The sequence below is a fragment of the Pantherophis guttatus genome, chromosome 5 (assembly GCF_059756535.1).
Source record: "Pantherophis guttatus breed Tessera chromosome 5, ASM5975653v1, whole genome shotgun sequence".
Taxonomy (NCBI): Eukaryota; Metazoa; Chordata; class Lepidosauria; order Squamata; family Colubridae; genus Pantherophis; species Pantherophis guttatus.
In genome coordinates this window covers 19,695,386-19,713,194 of record NC_142067.1, presented here as the reverse complement: position 1 = coordinate 19,713,194, position 17,809 = coordinate 19,695,386, and the positions used below count along the sequence as shown (strand labels likewise).

General features: G+C 45.8%; 1 protein-coding gene across 2 annotated transcripts in view; it reads left to right on the top strand.

The window, feature by feature from the left end:
- Nucleotides 1-323: 323 nt before the first annotated feature.
- Nucleotides 324-17,809, top strand: part of CWF19L2 (CWF19 like cell cycle control factor 2) — a 103,451-nt gene continuing 85,965 nt past the window's right edge. Inside the window, exon 1 of one of the 2 annotated variants that reach the window (XM_034409464.2) lies at nt 324-453. In XM_034409464.2, coding sequence (XP_034265355.2) covers nt 370-453 — 84 coding nt within the window. In that variant the 5' untranslated portion in view covers nt 324-369. Of the gene's footprint in view, nt 454-473; nt 703-17,809 lie in introns of those variants that run through there. The other variant, XM_034409455.3, reaches the window with a different exon arrangement.

The following is a 17,809-nucleotide window of genomic DNA, read 5'->3' as shown; positions in this document are numbered from 1 at the left end:
GCTGCCCACTAAGTCATACATCCTATATTGCCTGAACGGTAATGATAACCTCTTCCATACTTCCTACAATACATTACGGACGCCCGCCATACATCAAGCCACCAGAAATAAAAATGAACCCAGGGAAGAGACTTCAAAAACACCGTAGCAACAATCCTGTATTCTCCCGCAACTGCCAAGCAGGCGAAAAAGCATCAGCACCCAACTCAAGGTCCTGAAGATTCCGACTACGCCTGCGCGGAAATGGAGGCCTTTAAAATGATGAGTTCCAGTGATTGACGACTCCGTGTTGCGCAGGCGCACTAGCCGGTTTCCTTTATGGCAGCCACTCCTCCCCCACCCCCCCACCCCCACCTCGCCGAAACAATCATGGCGTCCGGATTTGAAAGCGAGCGGGTCTTAGCGGCGCGTAAGGAAGACAGGCGTCGCCAGCGCGAGGCGCTGCTGCAGCAGGTGACTCAACGGCTCGGCTTATTCGCTCCGCGTCCGGGTCCGCTTGCTTCCTTGGGGGTGTTGGGGAGTCGCGTGTTTCTGATATTTTAAAACAAAACTCCAGAATTGGGGACTCGCCTTCCCTGCTCTCTCCTTTTAGGGCATGAGCGAGTCCTCCCGTCTAGACCTCTCTCGGCTTGGAGACGTCGCCATAAACAAGAGACCCTTCGCTTTGAAGGACTGCGCCTTATGCCAGATGAGTCGCCCGATGTAATAACTGGCCTTCTTTATTCCGTTTCCCGGAAATTATGGGAAATGTAGTTTGATCAATGAAGCCATCTCTAGTATTGCTCTTAGAGCAGGGGTCTCCAACCTTGGCAACTTTAAGACTTGTGGACTTCAACTTCCAGAATTCCTCAGCCAGCTTTGCTGGCTGAGGAATTCTGGGAGTTGCAGTCTACAAGTCTTAATGTTACCAAGGTTGGAGACCTCTGATCTATAGAATTCACAGAGACATCTGCTTTTGGTCTGAAATCCGAATTGTTGGTTCTTTTTTAAATAATCTATGGCATGAAAAGGGCATTTATACTGTTGCTGTTAGACAGCTATATAGTTGTATTCCTCCCTTTTTTTCCAATCAGTAAGAAGTTCAGAGGCGGTCTGAATAGGATTTATTAATTTACTAGCAACTGTATGTTTCCTAACGCAGCCCAGTTCAAACAGCATGGAAACACACAGCAGGAGAGATCACTTTAATTTTCAATCTCAAGAAAAGGAGCACTGTAGCACTCTCATCTGACCTTCAGATCGCATCAAACAACCTGGAATGGCTTTGTGGATAGCTTTGGAAGGCCAGCAGGATTATAACTCAAAACACTTCTACTGTATTATTGCTATCAACTTGAGAGTAGCAGCTATAGAATGAAGGAGATTTGAAAAGGAAGCACCGGACTGGGAGTTGAAGTCCATAAGTCTTAAAGTTGCCAAGGTTGGAGACCCCTGTCCTAGAGAGATGCTCCCATGAATTGCAATCACTGGCAGTTTTGGAGTGGGAGGGGCAGAGAACACCCCCCCTCCAGGCAATGCCCATTTATTTATTAATGTAGACCCCCCCCCTCTACCCAATTGCTCTGCGTGGTGCCCAAAATAAAGCGATCAAAGTATAAATCCACTGTTGTTTGATTCTCAGGCATCTTGATCAGGAAGCATTTTCGCATCTGCAAATACCTGTACAGTCTGATTTACAAGTAAATTCTTTCCCTGGATTGTTGTGATGTCCTAGGAAACGAGAATTATACAATGTAGTCTTGTACAAAGCCCCTTTTTGAACTGTAGGGAAAGTATTAATGCATCAGTGAATCATTCTGAGTGGGTATCATAGTGAGGGGTCCTTGGTGCTGAGCTTGGTTGTTTTCTTGTTTTCTGCAGATGGGTTTCATTACCCAAACTAGGGATCATTGAGTCCTAGTGGACAATCGCTTTAATATGAGTCAGTTGTGTGCAGCAGCAGCCAAAAAAGTCAACACAATCCTAAACTGCATTAACAGGGACAGATTCAAGATCACGTGAGGTACTAGTACTGCTTTATAAAGCCTTGGTCCTGTTGGAAGAAATGTCCATCTGGGTTCAATTCCAAGTGGGGAAGAAAGACACTGGAAACATGGAGATTGCTTGGAAGGATGGTCTTAATGGTGAACAGGACCACATGGTTAGAGGTCCTGGGCAGAAATGAGCACATGGGTGTGAGAGAGAGATTTATACCCTCTCTTGGGCCTGGCCTTGGAGCTTCCTGTTCCTGTGAAAGAAATGTATTCCGATTGGTTGTCAGACTCCCATGGGGCCATGCAGGGGTAACTTTGTAGGTTGTCTTGAGTCCCAGCCTTGGTGGAATCTTGCTGGGTGATGTAATCTCCCCAGGTGCCATGTGGTGAGTTCTGTTGCTAGATGGGTAGAGGGCTAATCCTATCATGTCCTGAGGGCCATGTCTTAATCCCATCATCCTGGATCTGAAGCGGTGAGGGGGGGACAGGGAGCTGCAGGGAGCTGCTTTGTCTTTAAAACATGTTTCTCCCTTTCTCATCCAGAGAAATATAATATTCTGTCTTTCCAACATTTCCTAAAATATTTCATTCTAGGAGTGGGGTGGATGCTACCCTTCTTCAGTACTATCACACTTAGAATACTGCATCCAGTTTTGGTCATCATATTATAAAAATATGTAGAGACTCTGGAAAGAGAGTGCAGAAAAGAGCAACAAAGATTATTAGGGGGCTGGAGGTTAAAACATATGAATGGTTGCAAGAATTGGGTTTGTCTAGTCTACTGAAAAGGAGTAGGGGTGGCATGATAGCGGTGTTCCAATATTTGAGGGGCTGCCACAAAGAAGATGGGGTCAACCTTTTTTCCAAAACACCAGAAGGCAAGACAAGAAACAATGGATGGAAACTAATCCAGGAGAGAAGCAACCTAGAACTACGGAGAAATTTCCTAACAATGAGAACAATTAACCAGTGGAATGGCTTCCTTTCAGAAGTTGTGGGTGCTCCATCACTGAAGGCTTTTAAGGACAGCCACTTGTTTGCTATAGGGTCTCCTGCTTGAGCAGAAGGTTGGACGAGAAGACCTCAAAGATCCTTCCAAGTCTGTTATTCTGTTATTCAGTGTACTGATAATGTTACCTAGTTTGGGTAATGAAACATCTGCAAGGAAACAAGCTCAGGGAGCACCAAGGACCCGTCATTTCAATCTTGAGCTACAAATATTTTCCTTTATTGATTATCATAATATCATGATCCCCTTTTTTGTACTCCTGGTCTTTTTACTCCATAGTTCATTTTATGTTGTAAAATTTTATTTTGTAAGACAAAACAGTAGTATGGGCTGAGAAGTTTCCACAGGGAGCAAAGGGAATCAGATACAAGTCCACTCTCTGCCATAGATGTTATTACATGCCAATATATGAGGGAAGTCCACCCTCTGCCATAGATGTTATTACATGCCTTATCCCAAGGAGGGAGTTATAAGGCCTTGAGTTCTTGAACAAAAGGTAGGGTAAAATATTATCAATCAGTAAATCATTTCCTTTTTTACTCCTTGGTGGTTGGTCTTAGAGTCAAGGTAGTGGTGGGTTCTTCCCGGTTCGCAAGAACCAGTAGTAAAAATTTGTAGTAGTTTGGAGAACCGGTAATAACATTGGCTGCCCCTGAACCAGTCCCTGGCCCGGTTGCCGCTCGCTTACCCCGCCCACCTCATCAGAGGCTTTTTAAAAAAACTTTTAAAAGCATTTTTTCTACAACCTCTTCGGCTGAAAAAATGCTTTTAAAAGTAAAAAAAAAAAAAAGCCTCTGATGATCGTGCAGCTCAGCTGGGATCGTCAGAAGCTTCTGAAAGCATTTTTTCTGCAACCTCTTCAGCCGAAGAGGTTGTAGGAAAAAAAGAAAGCCTTTAAAAGCCTCTGGCAATCCCAGCTGAGTTGCCTGATCATCAGAAGCTTCTAAAAGCATTTTTTTCTGCAACTTCTTAAGGTTGTAGAAAAAATGCTTTTGAAAGTAAAAAAAAAAAAAGTTGGCCACACCCACCCAGTCACATTACCACCCACCAAGCCACACCCACAAAATAAGCCACACCCACAGAACCGGTAGTAAAAATTTTTAGAACCCACCCCTGAGTCAGGGGAATGGAATGGAATGGAATTATTTATTGGCCAAGTGTGATTAGACACACAAGGAATTTGTCTTTGGTGCATATGCTCTCAGTGCACATAAAAAGAAAAGATACATTTGTTAAGATGTAAGGTGCAACACTTAATGATAGTCATAGGGAACAAATAAGCAATCGAATCATACTAGGAAACAATATAAATCATAAGGATTTATGTAACAAGTTACAGTCATATAGCCATAAGTGGGAGGAGATGGGTGATAGGAACAATGAAAAGATTAATAGTAATAGTAATGCAGACTTAGTGAATAGTTTGACAGTGTTGAGGGAATTATTTGTTTAGCAGAGTGATGGCGTTTGGGAAAAAATTGTTCTTGTGTCTAGTTGGTCTGGGGTGCAGTGCTCTATAGCGTTGTTTTGAGGGTAGGAGTTGAAACAGTTTATGTCCAGGATGCAAGGGGTCTGTAAATATTTTCACAGCCCTCTTTTTGACTCGTGCAGTATACAGATCCTCAATGGAAGGCAGGTTGGTAGTAATTGTTTTTTTCTGCAGTTCTAATTATCCTCTGAAGTCTGTGTCTGTCTTGTTGGGTTGCAGAACCAAACCAGACAGTTATAGAGGTGCAGATGACAGACTCAATAATTCCTCTGTAGAACTGTATCAGTAGCTCCTTGGGCAGTTTGAGCTTCCTGAGTTGGGGCAGAAAGAACATTCAGAAAGAAGTCCCTTCTGATATACATGTAGATATGTGTTATTTGCAAGTCAGATGGTGCCATCTCCTGCAACATATTTTTTCACAAGCTATAAGATTCTTGGTAAGATTGAAAATTAATGGAGCCAGAACCTATCTTTTAAACTTCACAACCTTGGTTTGCAAGAACTGTGTCAAGTTAATTTTTTAAAAAAACTGGATTTTATAAGAAATTGTACTTTAGGATTATCCCACAAATATTGTATAGCCTAAGAACCAGTTTGAGGGTCTATTAAAAACTAAAAAGAAGAATGCACTCATTGAAACTTGAGAATAATTAATTTAGGCAGCCAAAGTATAATCATTTCATTTTTGGCCAAATATTATTATTTATGCAAAGAAATGGTTTTTTGTGTGTTGGTTTCCCATCAATAGTGTGGGAAAAGTTCTACAAATTAGAAACATTTTGGGGGCGTTTTATGGCTCCTATCCTTATATTTGGGGATGTCAAACTAGTGATTTTATTTATTGTAGACCACTCCAATCCCAAAGGATTCTGGCAGTTCACAAAAAGCAGAAATAAGGACAATGAAATAGTATAAAAATAAAGATTCCAAACCAAAGTAAGATTACAGGCAATGAACTCAAGGCCAAAAGTATGATGGAAAAATCTATTTTTTTTAGAATGTTGTGGAAAGCAAGGATGGAGCCAAGTATGCCACTGGGGAAAATGTGTTTCATAGCATGGAGGCACTAACAGTTGAGAAGGTCTGCGGTATCACTCTTTAATGCATACAATAATCTCTCTCTATGTGAATCAATAGCACAGAACTTCCACTATCCTAAGATTGCTGATAAAGACTTAGCAGTCCTAGCCTTTGCAGGTGATAATGTTAATGAACTGTGGTGCTGGAGAAAATTGTTGATGATATCTTGAAGATCAATAATTCAATATATGAGGGAAGACCAGACAGTTCACTGGATGTACTAATAAAGCTAAATTTTAAATAATGTTAATATGTAATGAAGAAGACTGACTGTTTGGAGAATATACTGATACCTGAGGAAATCAAAGACAATAGAAAAAAGGGTGTCGGAAGACAAAACAGCTTAGTAGTATTTCTGATATGAGCTTGAGATTATAAGAATTTAAAGCAATTATGGATAGAAAATCCTTGCAAGCCGTTATCTGATCACAAGAATCAGAAGTGACTGAACAACGGTGACAAGATTGTTGCTAAATGATTAGCAGACCTGAAACTTAATTTATTATAGAGGAATATAGTTACTTTGCAGAGAAAAAAATGGAATTCTGCTTTATTAGATAAGGGCCCCCCAGTAACTATTTTCATATGTGTTATGAGAATTTTCCTGTGCGCTGCTCCCACTATCCATGCATGGGTTAATCCTCCAGTGCTTGGCAACAACTGAGTGAAAACAAAAGGCTTTTGTTCCCCTTTCCGGCTCCCTAGCCACGCCTCTGGTCCCATGATCCCCCAGTCTTCACTCAGTTGCTGGCAAACACTGTAGTGATTTTGGGAGCTCCACAATTTGAAGGTATTGTACATCTGTGGGGACTTTCTCCCTTTCCTCTTTCTTCAGTTTATCAGGCTTTCCCTTTCCTTAGGGCGTTTAGGCTTTTTAGTTACTTTTGATTAGTGTTTTTTTCCGAGGCTCCTTTATTTTTTCGCAACGTTACAAGGAGAGGGGGGGGAGCGGAGTTCAGCCGCCCACGCTGCTCAGGGGGGGGCGGAATTTCAAACGGCTGCCTTCTCCTCGCCGTTACTGCTGCCGCCAGGGTCACGCTTTCCAGCTGGCCGCAGGCTCGCCAGTCAGAGCTCCCTCGCCCCCTCATCCAAGGTGCGCCGCTCGCATCCCGGAACCAAGCGGCTCGCGCGCCCATCAGCTGGCCGGCGGGTCGGGAGGCTCAGACCACGTGGCGCCGACCCGGAACGCTCATTCCTGAGCCGCGCCTCATCGGAGCGTCCTACGAGGGCGCGGAAAAGAGAGAGAGAGCGAGAGCCTCAGCAGCCTCCCCCTGCACTACAGAACCCCATTGCAGGGGAAAAGCGCGGCGTTTGGACGGACCCTCGGGCCGCCATTGTGAGTCCGCTGCTGGAGTCTGGCACGGTGGGTCAGCGCACCACGTGCCAGCGCCATTTTGGCGGACCTTCTGGCCGCCATATTTGGCAAAGGATTTAAGCCTCTGTCTCCCCCCCACCAGCAGGGAGCCGGCTATAGAACAACCCCCCCCACCTCTCCACCGCTGGAAGGGCAATTAACGGGGGAGAGGTAAGCGCAGCCCGAGCGCTCTTGGAAGGATTACCGCTCGACCTGACTGGTACAGAGCAAGGGGCCTGCCTGAACAGCTCACAGCCTACAGCCATGTCTCGCTCCCCCCCATCTTCAGATATGGAGCTGGAGCTAACCCCCCCTCGCATAAGCTCAAAAGGGGGGAAAAAGAAATCCAAAAGGAGGCACGAGAGCTCAGCCAGCAGGGCGGCATCAGAAGGCTGCCTACCCATCCGGGATAGGGACGCCTTAAGGAGGCATAATGTGCTGGAGCGACAGTGGGAGAGGGCCCACAAGGCGGCTGCCTCCTCCAGAGAACCTGGGTCCTTGGAACCAGCGCAGGTCATCCCAAGGGAGACAGAGCTGGGAATTACATCTCTGGCCGACATTGCAACAACTCCAAGAACCCCAGATGCCCCCAGGCTGGACCGCCTTACGCCCCATCCCGAGATAGGTCCAGGGGCTGCTCCGGAGCCTTCAATGACGCCATCTCCGGCACAGCCTTTTCGTGCTAGGGAGGCAAGTTCTACGCCCTCAGGGGCAGACCACCAAGCCCAGAGGGGGCCTGGGTTGGCGACCCCAATGGACTTCCAGGCTATGTTCTCAGCTGCCCTCTCGTCCTTCTTCACCACAACTTTACAACAGGCATCCCAGGCAACCGTGCAACCCGCACCGGTCCAGGCACGCCAACACCACCCACAGCCCAGCCTAGGAGTACCAGGCCACCCCCCCCAGTTCGAGGGCAGGATTCTTCGTCTGAAGATTCAGACCAAGCAGACGAGGGACCGGAGGAGATGGAACTGTCAGAGGATGAAGGCCTGGCGCCGGACACCCCCGCTTTCACAGGCCTCTTTCGCCCGGCCCTATTCAAGTCCCTGCTCCACAAAGCGCGGCTCACAACCAACCTCGGAATACCAGGGGACGTCGCAACCGCCACCCCGCAAACGCCGAGTCCTCATGACGCGCTTTTCAAGTCGGCAAAGCCACAAAAGGACTATATCCCTTGCCCTCAGCTGTTTACGGATGTGATCCAGAACCCTTGGGCGCAACCGGCCTCCCTGGCAACACCCAGCAGCCTGGATAAGAAACTCTACTGCTCAGCCCCGGAGCTGGAGGACCTCCTGGCACTCCCCTCAGTAGACCAGCCGGTGGCAGCGTTATCCTCCAGCTCCCTGGTCTCCACCGACCCGCTAGACACTCTCAAAGCGGAGGAGAAAAGGATGGAGGGGGCCTTCCGCAAGGCACACCAGGCCGCAGGCTGGGCAATCAGATCTGCGACAGCTTCGTCCTTCTTCAATAGAGCCTCGCTCGTTTGGCTCCGTCATCTGCAGGACAGACTCCCGCCTGAGGACACTAGACTGCATCAAGATATAAACAAGTTAATAGCTGCCACCGAATACACTGCTGACAGCTCCCTGAACTCAGCCAAGTTCGCCTCAAGGGCGCTGGCCTCAACTCTTACTGCTAGGAGGCTATTCTGGCTTCGTCCATGGAAAGCCAACTTCAAAGCCAAGTGGAAGTTGGGAACTGCCCCATATAAGGCACCAGAGCTGTTTGGTGCCTCGCTGGAACCCCTACTGATCGAGGGGAAGGACAAGAGGAAGATCCTCCCCTCAACCTACAGGCGCCAGGAGCGCAGGTATACTCCTTATCCGCTCCAGCAGCCCTTTCGTGCAGGCGCCGGACCCAGGGGGTCCTCCTCACACCGCTCCCATTACCAGGGAGGAGACAGATTTAACGACAGACAACAGTTCCGAGACCGAGGCAGACACCAGCAGCCTAGACACAATTTCCGAGGAGCCGGCCCTAAGCCCGCCAGAAGGGGGAAATGACTCCAGGCCTATAGGGCCCATAGGGGGACGGCTCATCCTCTTCCATCAACAATGGGCCAGGTCGACCTCGGACTCCTGGGTAAGGCGTACGACCTCTTCCGGTCTGTCTATCGAATTCACCGGCCAGCCGCCCCACAGGTTTGTCCGCTGTCCAACCCCTCAATCCTCGGAACTTCAGGACCTGATGTCGCAGGAGATTGCCCACCTCCTGGAGATCGAGGCATAGAGCCGGTCCCGCACAGCCAGCGGGGCTCAGGATTCTACTCGACCCTCTTCTTGGTCCCCAAGAATTCCGGGGGCTGGAGGGGCATACTGAATCTAAAGCGCCTGAACCTGGCAGTACAATACCGCAGGTTCAAGATGCACTCCCTCAAGTCCATCTTAGCGGGAGTGAGACAGGGCGACTTCCTTCAATCAGTCGACCTCCGGGAGGCTTATCTGCACGTGCCGATTCACCCACATCACCGTCAGTACCTGAGGTTCGAATACGCGGGCAGCCACTACCAATATCGCGCGATGCCATTCGGACTGTCCTCGGCTCCCCGCACCTTTACCAAGCTGGTTGCGGTGGTGGCGGCCAGGCTCCGGGCCGTCCCGATCCGGGTGCTATGTTATCTGGACGACATTCTGGTCCTGTCGTCCACACCCGACCAGGCGTACAGAGACATGAAGATGGTGATCAAGGTCTTCCAGGACCACGGCTTCACCATAAACTTCCCAAAAAGTCAGCTCCAGCCCACCACCAGGCTTCTTCACCTGGGGGCGCTGATAGATTCGGCCAGCGGCCAAGTTTTTCTGTCGCCGGACAGAGTCCAAAGCATCAGAACCTCTACTCTGCAGACGCTGACGAGGAGGAGGGTAGCCCTGATCCACCTCTCAACCCTCCTCGGGAAGATGGTATCCTGCTTCGGCATCATACCGTGGGCACGCAGACATTCCAGACCTCTGCAGTGGTTCCTCCTCCCCTTCCAGCGTACGGGAAGGGCCAACTCCAAGAAGGAAGTACGCCTCACCCTGCAGGCTCGCAGGTCTCTCAGGTGGTGGACATCGCAGTCGCTCCTCAAAGGGTCAAGCTTTCTAGAACCAGACCGTCTGATACTCACCACCGACGCCAGCCTTCGGGGGTGGGGAGCCCATCTCCGCAACCTAGTCACGCAAGGACAGTGGTCGCAACAAGAACAGCAATGCAGCATCAACCTCCTAGAGCTTCGGGCGATCAGACTGGCACTGCGCAACTTCCAGCCGACGGTGCAGGGGCAGCACATCTTAATCCTGACCGACAACATCTCGGCCAAGGCACACGTCAACAGGGAGGGGGGCACAAGGTCCCGTACCTTGATGATGGAGGCCGCAGAGCTGTTCAGCTGGGCAGAGAGACACCTGCTCTCGATCAGAGCAGACCACATTTCGGGGGCGACCAATGTGAGGGCGGACTGGCTCAGCCGCCAAACGATAGATCAAGCGGAATGGCAACTCCACCCTCAGCTGTTCCAAGAACTCACTTCACGCTTCGGAAACCCGGTTGTAGATCTCTTCGCAACCCCGGCCAACGCTCAGCTCCCCCGCTTCGTATCACGCTACCCAACACCACAAGCGGAGGACCACGATGCGCTGCGTTGCAGGTGGCCCGAGGGTCTCCTGTACGCATTCCCACCAGTCCCGCTGCTCCCGCGCCTCATTCGGAAGCTACTGGCAGAAAAAGCCGACTTACTCCTGGTAGCTCCGAACTGGCCCCGGAGACCATGGTTCGCCGACCTAGTAGCACTGTCCGTAGAACAGCCATGGGTGATCCCACCGCAGCAGCTCGTTCTGTGCCAAGGAGCAGTCACGCATCCAGAGCCCCAGTGGCTACAATTAGCCGTCTGGCATTTGAACGGGTCATCCTGAAGAAGGACAACCTGCCAGACGAGGTTGTTTCCACTATCCAAGCAGCCAGACGTCCAGCTACGACCCGCATCTACGAGTCATCATGGCAGGCGTTCTGTCGCTGGAGCGCCCTCCAGCACATTGACCCCATGTCGGCTGCTATTCGGGACATTCTGTGGTTCCTACAAGCTGGCCTAGACAAGGGCCTGGCTCCCGCAACCCTAAGGAGACAGACAGCGGCACTGTCAACAGTCATTGCATGCTCTCCGTACCAATCCCTTGCGCACCACGCACGCATCAAGGGGTTCCTGCATGGGGCCACCAACCTGCGACCACCCACAGTTCACCGCTACCCCTCATGGGATTTACCTCTTGTGTTGCGGGCACTGACCGGGCCTCCATTCGAGCCCCTAAACTCGACCTCTCTTAAGTACCTGTCATTCAAGGTGACCTTCCTCCTGGCGATCACCTCAGCGAGGAGGGTCTCGGAGCTAGCAGCTCTGTCGGTCCGCAAAGATCTGTGTATTTTTCACGACTCCACGGTGACCCTACGCCTGGATCCCGCCTTTATCCCGAAGGTCAACTCGTGGTTCCACCGAGCCCAGGAGCTCATTCTCCCGGACTTCTGCCCATCACCTCGTGACCCCAGAGAGGAGCGGTGGCACACCCTAGACGTACGATGCGCCATCCGCACTTACATCCAATGGACCGCTCCTTTCCGCCGTACGGAGGGACTCCTGGTCTCCTTCAACCCGAAGTCCATGGGTCAGAAAATATCAGCAGCCACAGTCAGCAGATGGATCAAGGCCTGCATCGCCCTGGCATATGACTTGGACGCCAAACCGACCCCAGGCAAGATCCTCCCGTACTCGACTCGCAGCGCGGCTACCACGGCGGCCTGGGCCACCCAAGCCTCGGTCGTGGACATCTGCAGAGCGGCGACGTGGTCATCCCTCACACCCTTCATCCGCCACTACAAGATCGATGCGTACAACTCAGCTGAGGCATCCTTTGGCCGCAGAATTCTGCAAAAAGTACTGACGGAGGAGGACTCTGGAGGCAGTCAGCTCCCCACCCAGGGAGTTTAAGCTTGGGTATATCCCATGCATGGATAGTGGGAGCAGCGCACAGGAAAATGGACGTTGTCTTACCTGAACGTCCCTTTTCTGGGCGCTGCGTACACTATCCATATCCCACCTGTTAGGGCTGCCTGCCACCGTTTATGACTATATCCAGTTTATTTCTCTTTACGCTAATTTGAGTTAATAAAGTTGTGTTCATAAGTTACTCATAGTGTGGATTCTTGTCTGCTGCGCCTTCGTTCAGACTGGGGGATCATGGGACCAGAGGCGTGGCTAGGGAGCCGGAAAGGGGAACAAAAGCCTTTTGTTTTCACTCAGTTGTTGCCAAGCACTGGAGGATTAACCCATGCATGGATAGTGTACGCAGCGCCCAGAAAAGGGACGTTCAGGTAAGACAACGTCCATTCTATTAGGCTGAAATATTAGAGATTTATATATAGCAAAACTTTGAATACCTCAGAAAAGGCTGATGTGCTGTGAAAGGAAGCAAGATTATTACAGTAATGTGGCCTTCTAAACTGATAATGAAAATCAGAAAAAATGATGGCTAATAAAGCCTGTAGCCTACATTTTTCTCTCCTATTCAGAATACAGTAAGTAGATAAAATGAGTTTGAATCTTTATAGAAAGGGAAATACGATTTAATAGGAATAATGGGCACTTAGTAGCATAGGCTCCATATCGGAACTGTCTGGGTTGCGAGAACTACTACTTATTCATACATTCAGTTGAGCCACCTTGCAAAAACATCTTCTCCCACTCCTGCTTCAAGTTATCTAAGGATATACAAGATGAATTAGAAAGAGAGGTGGTTGGAGAAGCTGGAAGGGAATTTGACAGTTCAATTTAATTGTCATTTCAGGGGACGAAGAGTTTTGACAGTTGTTTTTCTATTTCTATATGCAAATCCCATTCATGTACCTCAAACGTGTTAGCCTTTGAGATAGAAGTAGAAATAAAGTAGGAATTAATTTATTTACAGTTTCTGCAAGCAGAAGGGATTTCTCAATTTTTGGCTGGTAGGAGAATTTAGGAGGTAGTTGCAGTCCAGGACTGGCTCCATGGTGTTTCTTCCTTTTGTCCACCCTACCCAGAGAAACTATCACACCCAGCCTGTGACTGCTTCTCCTTTCTGTCTTCTCTGATGCTTTTCTGCATTCTTTCTTCCAGCCTAAAGCTTCCTAAGCAGTTGTTTGAACCTGCTATGTTATCATATGAACAGTAATTAAAGACAAAGCCAGGGAACATATGTAAGTTAGATTTAACCAATTGCCATTTTAGTCTATCACATTATATAGGAGTATAATGATCGAAGGATGCAGGTTGTTTAAAAGTAGAAACCATTGTAAGGCAGGAGGAATTAAAACTAGCAGCAATCGAAGAGAAGTACAGTAATTTCAAAATACTGAATACATGTTGGAGTACAGTTAAGTTGAAAGAATAAGTACAAGTGAGCCTGGATAGCTCAACAGACTAAAAGCCTGTTATTAACATTCAGGTGTCTGCAATTATTGCATGTTCGAATCTCCCCAGGAGATTTCTAAGTTAGGTAAATTGAGGACCCAGTTGTGGGGGCAGTAAGCTGACTTTGTATAAAATATACAAAAGTATGAAGGCTATTGCTTAACGCATTGTAAACCGCCCTGAGTCTCCGGAGAAGGGCGGCATATAAATCTAATTAAAATAAATAAAATAAAATAAAATAAATAAATAAAGTAACGTGTAGCTCAGAATTGAACTATGAGATTCTTGGTCCTTGATTACTTGCAGATGTTTCATTACCCAATTAAGTAACATTATCACTGCTAGTAAGTGTGGGGAATACTCCATGTTTATTTACAGTATTTTGTACCTCCAGTATTGATGTATGGGGTAGTTTTCTCCTTAAGTAGTTCCTTGATTAGGATATTGTTGTCTGCTTGGTTGTTTACCTGGTGTTAATCCTTGCTTATCAGGGCTGCTTAAACAGGCTGCTGGAAAGGATATGTTCTGAGTTTTTTGTTCCCCTTTTTGAAAGGGGTGTAAATGTGGTTTATGTCTATCTGTCTATTAATGGCTGATTTGTCTGAATATCGAGGAATTCCAGGAATTCCCTAACGATTTTGGATTTAGCATGGTTTAGGATGCTCAAAGTTTCCCATTTAAAACTATGGGTGAGTCTGTCTCTGTGTTGTGAGATTAAGAAGTTTTTCATCATGTCTTCTGACTGCTAGTTGCTGTTTACGGATGTGCTCTGCTTATCCATCCTGCATCGTGGTTGTTACAGTCTTTACACTGAATGTTGTAAATGATTCCTGTTTTTTTTTTCCTTGGGCTACTGTGTTTTGGTTTCACATAGGAAGTTTTGGAGGGATTATGTCCATGTAGATTCTCAATTATCCAGGTCATAGTTGTCCCAAAGGTGTCTTTTCCAAAAGGCAATTGGACTTTCTTGGGTTTTTTTTCTTTGAAAATGTTTTGCTTCTCATCCTCATTTTTTGGATGAGAAGCAAAATGTTTTCAAAGAAAAGAAAAACCAAGAAATAATAATAATAATAATAATAATAATAATAATAATAATAATAATAATAATAATAATAATAATAATAACAACAACAACAAATTATTAACTTACAAATTGAAGTTGAGCGACTGTGGAAAAAGAAATCGTGTGTTGTCCCGATTGTAATTGGAGCCCTCGGAGCAATACCCAAAGGGCTACCCCGCTATTTAGAAATTCTAAATTTGCCGGACTTGAACATTTTGACTCTACAAAAAACCACCTTACTCGGAACAGTTTACATCCTCCGACGATACCTTAACAGTTCCTAGGTCCTTGGTTAGGACTCGAGCTGCTGAGCTATTAACCAGCCTCAAAGGCTGTGAATCTCACTAAAGATTAACCAATAAATAATAATAATAATAATAATAATAATAATAATAATAATAATAATAATAATAATAATAATAATTTTATTTCTATACTGCCCTTCTCCCGAAGGACTCAGCCTGATTAAAAGCACAAAGACAGACAAAATTTAAAAATAATTAAAATTATTAAATAATTGACTCAATTATAAAACCCCCAAATTTAAAACCCCACATTTAAAACCAATTAAAATCGTTACATTGATAGCCCGGCCTGGCGGAACAACAAGGTTTTGAGGGCACAGCGAAATACACGGAGGTCGGAGATCTTACGCATTTCTGGGGGCAGTTCGTTCCAAAGGGCAGGGGCTCCCACAGAGAAGGCCCTCCCCCTGGGTGTCGCCAGCCGACATAATTTGGCCGATGGCACCCTGAGGAGACCCTCTCTGTGGGAGCGGACTGGCCGGTGGGAGGCTACTGGTGGCAGAAGACGGTCTCAAAGGTATCCAGGTCCAATGCCATGGAGCGCTTTAAAGGTGGTAACCAACACCTTGAATCGCACCCGGAAGACCGATTGCCTTTTGGAAAAAGCACCTTAGGGACATTTTAGTTGGTTTGCCTGCTACAGGGATACTGTGTGGTTGTAACAATTGTTTCAGAGTTGTTTTTGATGTGTGGCAATATTATCATTTTCATAGCTTGTGTTAGTTGCATTGTAGCAGATGGCGTGGTTAGGCCCTTTTTGATAAAGTTGCATTCTCATGAAGGTCCAGGTCAGGAGTCCCTCATCAGCACTGGGAGGAAGAACACAGTGAAGGTCAGCTGTGGGTGGCAGGAGCAGTGGAGTGCAGGGCAGCGTTGGTACAGGGTGGCGTGTGAATGGACAAGGTAGGGGAGAGATGCCAAACAGCAGAAATGGGTAGGAGTTGAATCATGTAGTTAAAGATTGTAAATGCAGATGGGCTGTTAAGCACCCCAATTTTGATCATGTGATGCAAGGGTGCTGCAGTGGTTCTAACATGGATGAATAAAGATAAATTATAAGAGCCGAGGTGGTGCAGTGGTTAGAGTGCAGGACTGCAGCTACTTCAGCTGACTGCTAGTTCAGCAGATCAGCGGATCAAATCTCATCGGCTCAAGGTTGACTCAGCCTTCCATCCTTCTAAGGTGGGTAAAATGAGGACCCAGATTGTTGGGGGCATTATGCTATTTAGTATACTGTCTTTGGTGTAAGCTGCCCAGAGTCCTCGGAGAGTGGGCGGCATAGAAATATGACTAATAAATAAATAAATAAATAATAAATAAATAATTCTTAATAGGGTTGGCAAAGCTATTAATGTATCTTAGAAGGATAGACCAAGGTTCTATTACCAGAACTAGAAGTGGGGATGTTGGAGGTGTGCAGCAGTGGCAATAAATTAATTGACTGGAAAAGAAAATACTAAGGCTGCTTGATATAGATGGTTCATTAGAAAGAACCATTTAATGATGTGCTATGGCTAGAAATGTGATCGGTGCTTCCTAACAGTTGTTTAAATGGGAGTAAATTAAGAAAAACATCAAAGGTTTATATTTTTCTTGTTCTGAGATGGATAGACCCCAAGGAAAGTTTATAAGAGATAACATAGTAGATACGTTATCCTATGGTAAGATGGGCAGTCAATAAATTTTATAAATAAATAATAAATAAATGTACTTCTAAAACGGCAGTTTTCTCCAGCCTGTTATCCTCCAAATACCAATTTTCAATCTGCTATTCTTCAAACTTCCAGATGACTTAGCTAGGTGTTGATGATGTGATAGGGAATAATGTGAGTTGTGACTCTAAAATATTGGAGGAGGGAAGAGGGACACATATTTGGAGAAAAGTGCTCTTTGTTTTATAGTGGATTTGTATGTTGTTGAGTAAATCTTTATTACTTGTGTTCCAATCAATAGATATATATATTTACTACACTTAAATCAAGAACATGATGAATCAGAAATGATCAAGTCACTTCAAATTAACCCTAAATCAGTCCAGATGTAACCTCGAGATAATTGCTGGCATTGCCTGATAAATTTAGTCTTGAAGGTTATTCAAGAAAGGTAAATGACAAGATTTTACTTTAGTCTGGTTGTTTCCATATAGCCAATGAAATGGTAAAGTTTCTTTTCTTTGGTTCTTTGGAACCAAATCCTGGTGAAAGAATAATGTTGGATGGATAAACTGAGTAGCTCAGAATTGCATAGATGCTATTGTTTCATGGCCATTTGTCATTAGCTAATCAAGCAAGTCTTGTATGAACAGGACCATACCAATTTTAGCTAATATTTTAAAGTTAATATTAAGTAGATGTTAATATTATGTACATGTAAACAGTAAAAATAAAATATGTTCTTTATGGTTTATTACATTTTTTTACAGCTAATAAGTTACATTAACAGCAAACAACTCTAAAATAAATACTCAAAGTGGTTCTGTGATCTGGCTGTTTGTGTATTAAATTCCAATATGTATTCAAAAATTAATGAGCACAAACCTTCATTTGCACAAGATAGCATTAAATAAAAACAAGGCTATTAAGAAAACATAATCCTATTATATGTAATATGTTTATGGTTGTAGTTATTGTAATAGGATGTATTCATTTGCCCTGTTTGTTAATTTTAAGCCTAGCTTGTGTTAATAAAGATAAGGAAAGTTTATTCACTGATGAAAATTCAATAATTCTTCCAGTGATAGATATTTCAGTATGTACGTAGCTTCAAATGGGTTAAATGGCTCATTCCTAAATCTGTTTTGGATTACAGCCTTATTAGATGATTTGGGTAGCATCAAAGCATGCAAATAAAATAAGAATTGTATATTATCAGTTTGTGTTTATTTTGCCATTCCACCAGTAGGAGCTAATGAAATCTATATATATAAAAGCCAAATACCACTCACTCATCACTAAATCTCCAGAATGGTACAGCCTACAAACTTGAAATTTGGCACATATGTTCCTCTTGGCTTCTAGGTGCTCGCAAAGAAAGGATTTTTTGAAATGACCATCAGACCATTAGTATTTCATATACAGTATTATATTCACACGGTCTGATGCTAAGGAGTTAGACGTTCTAC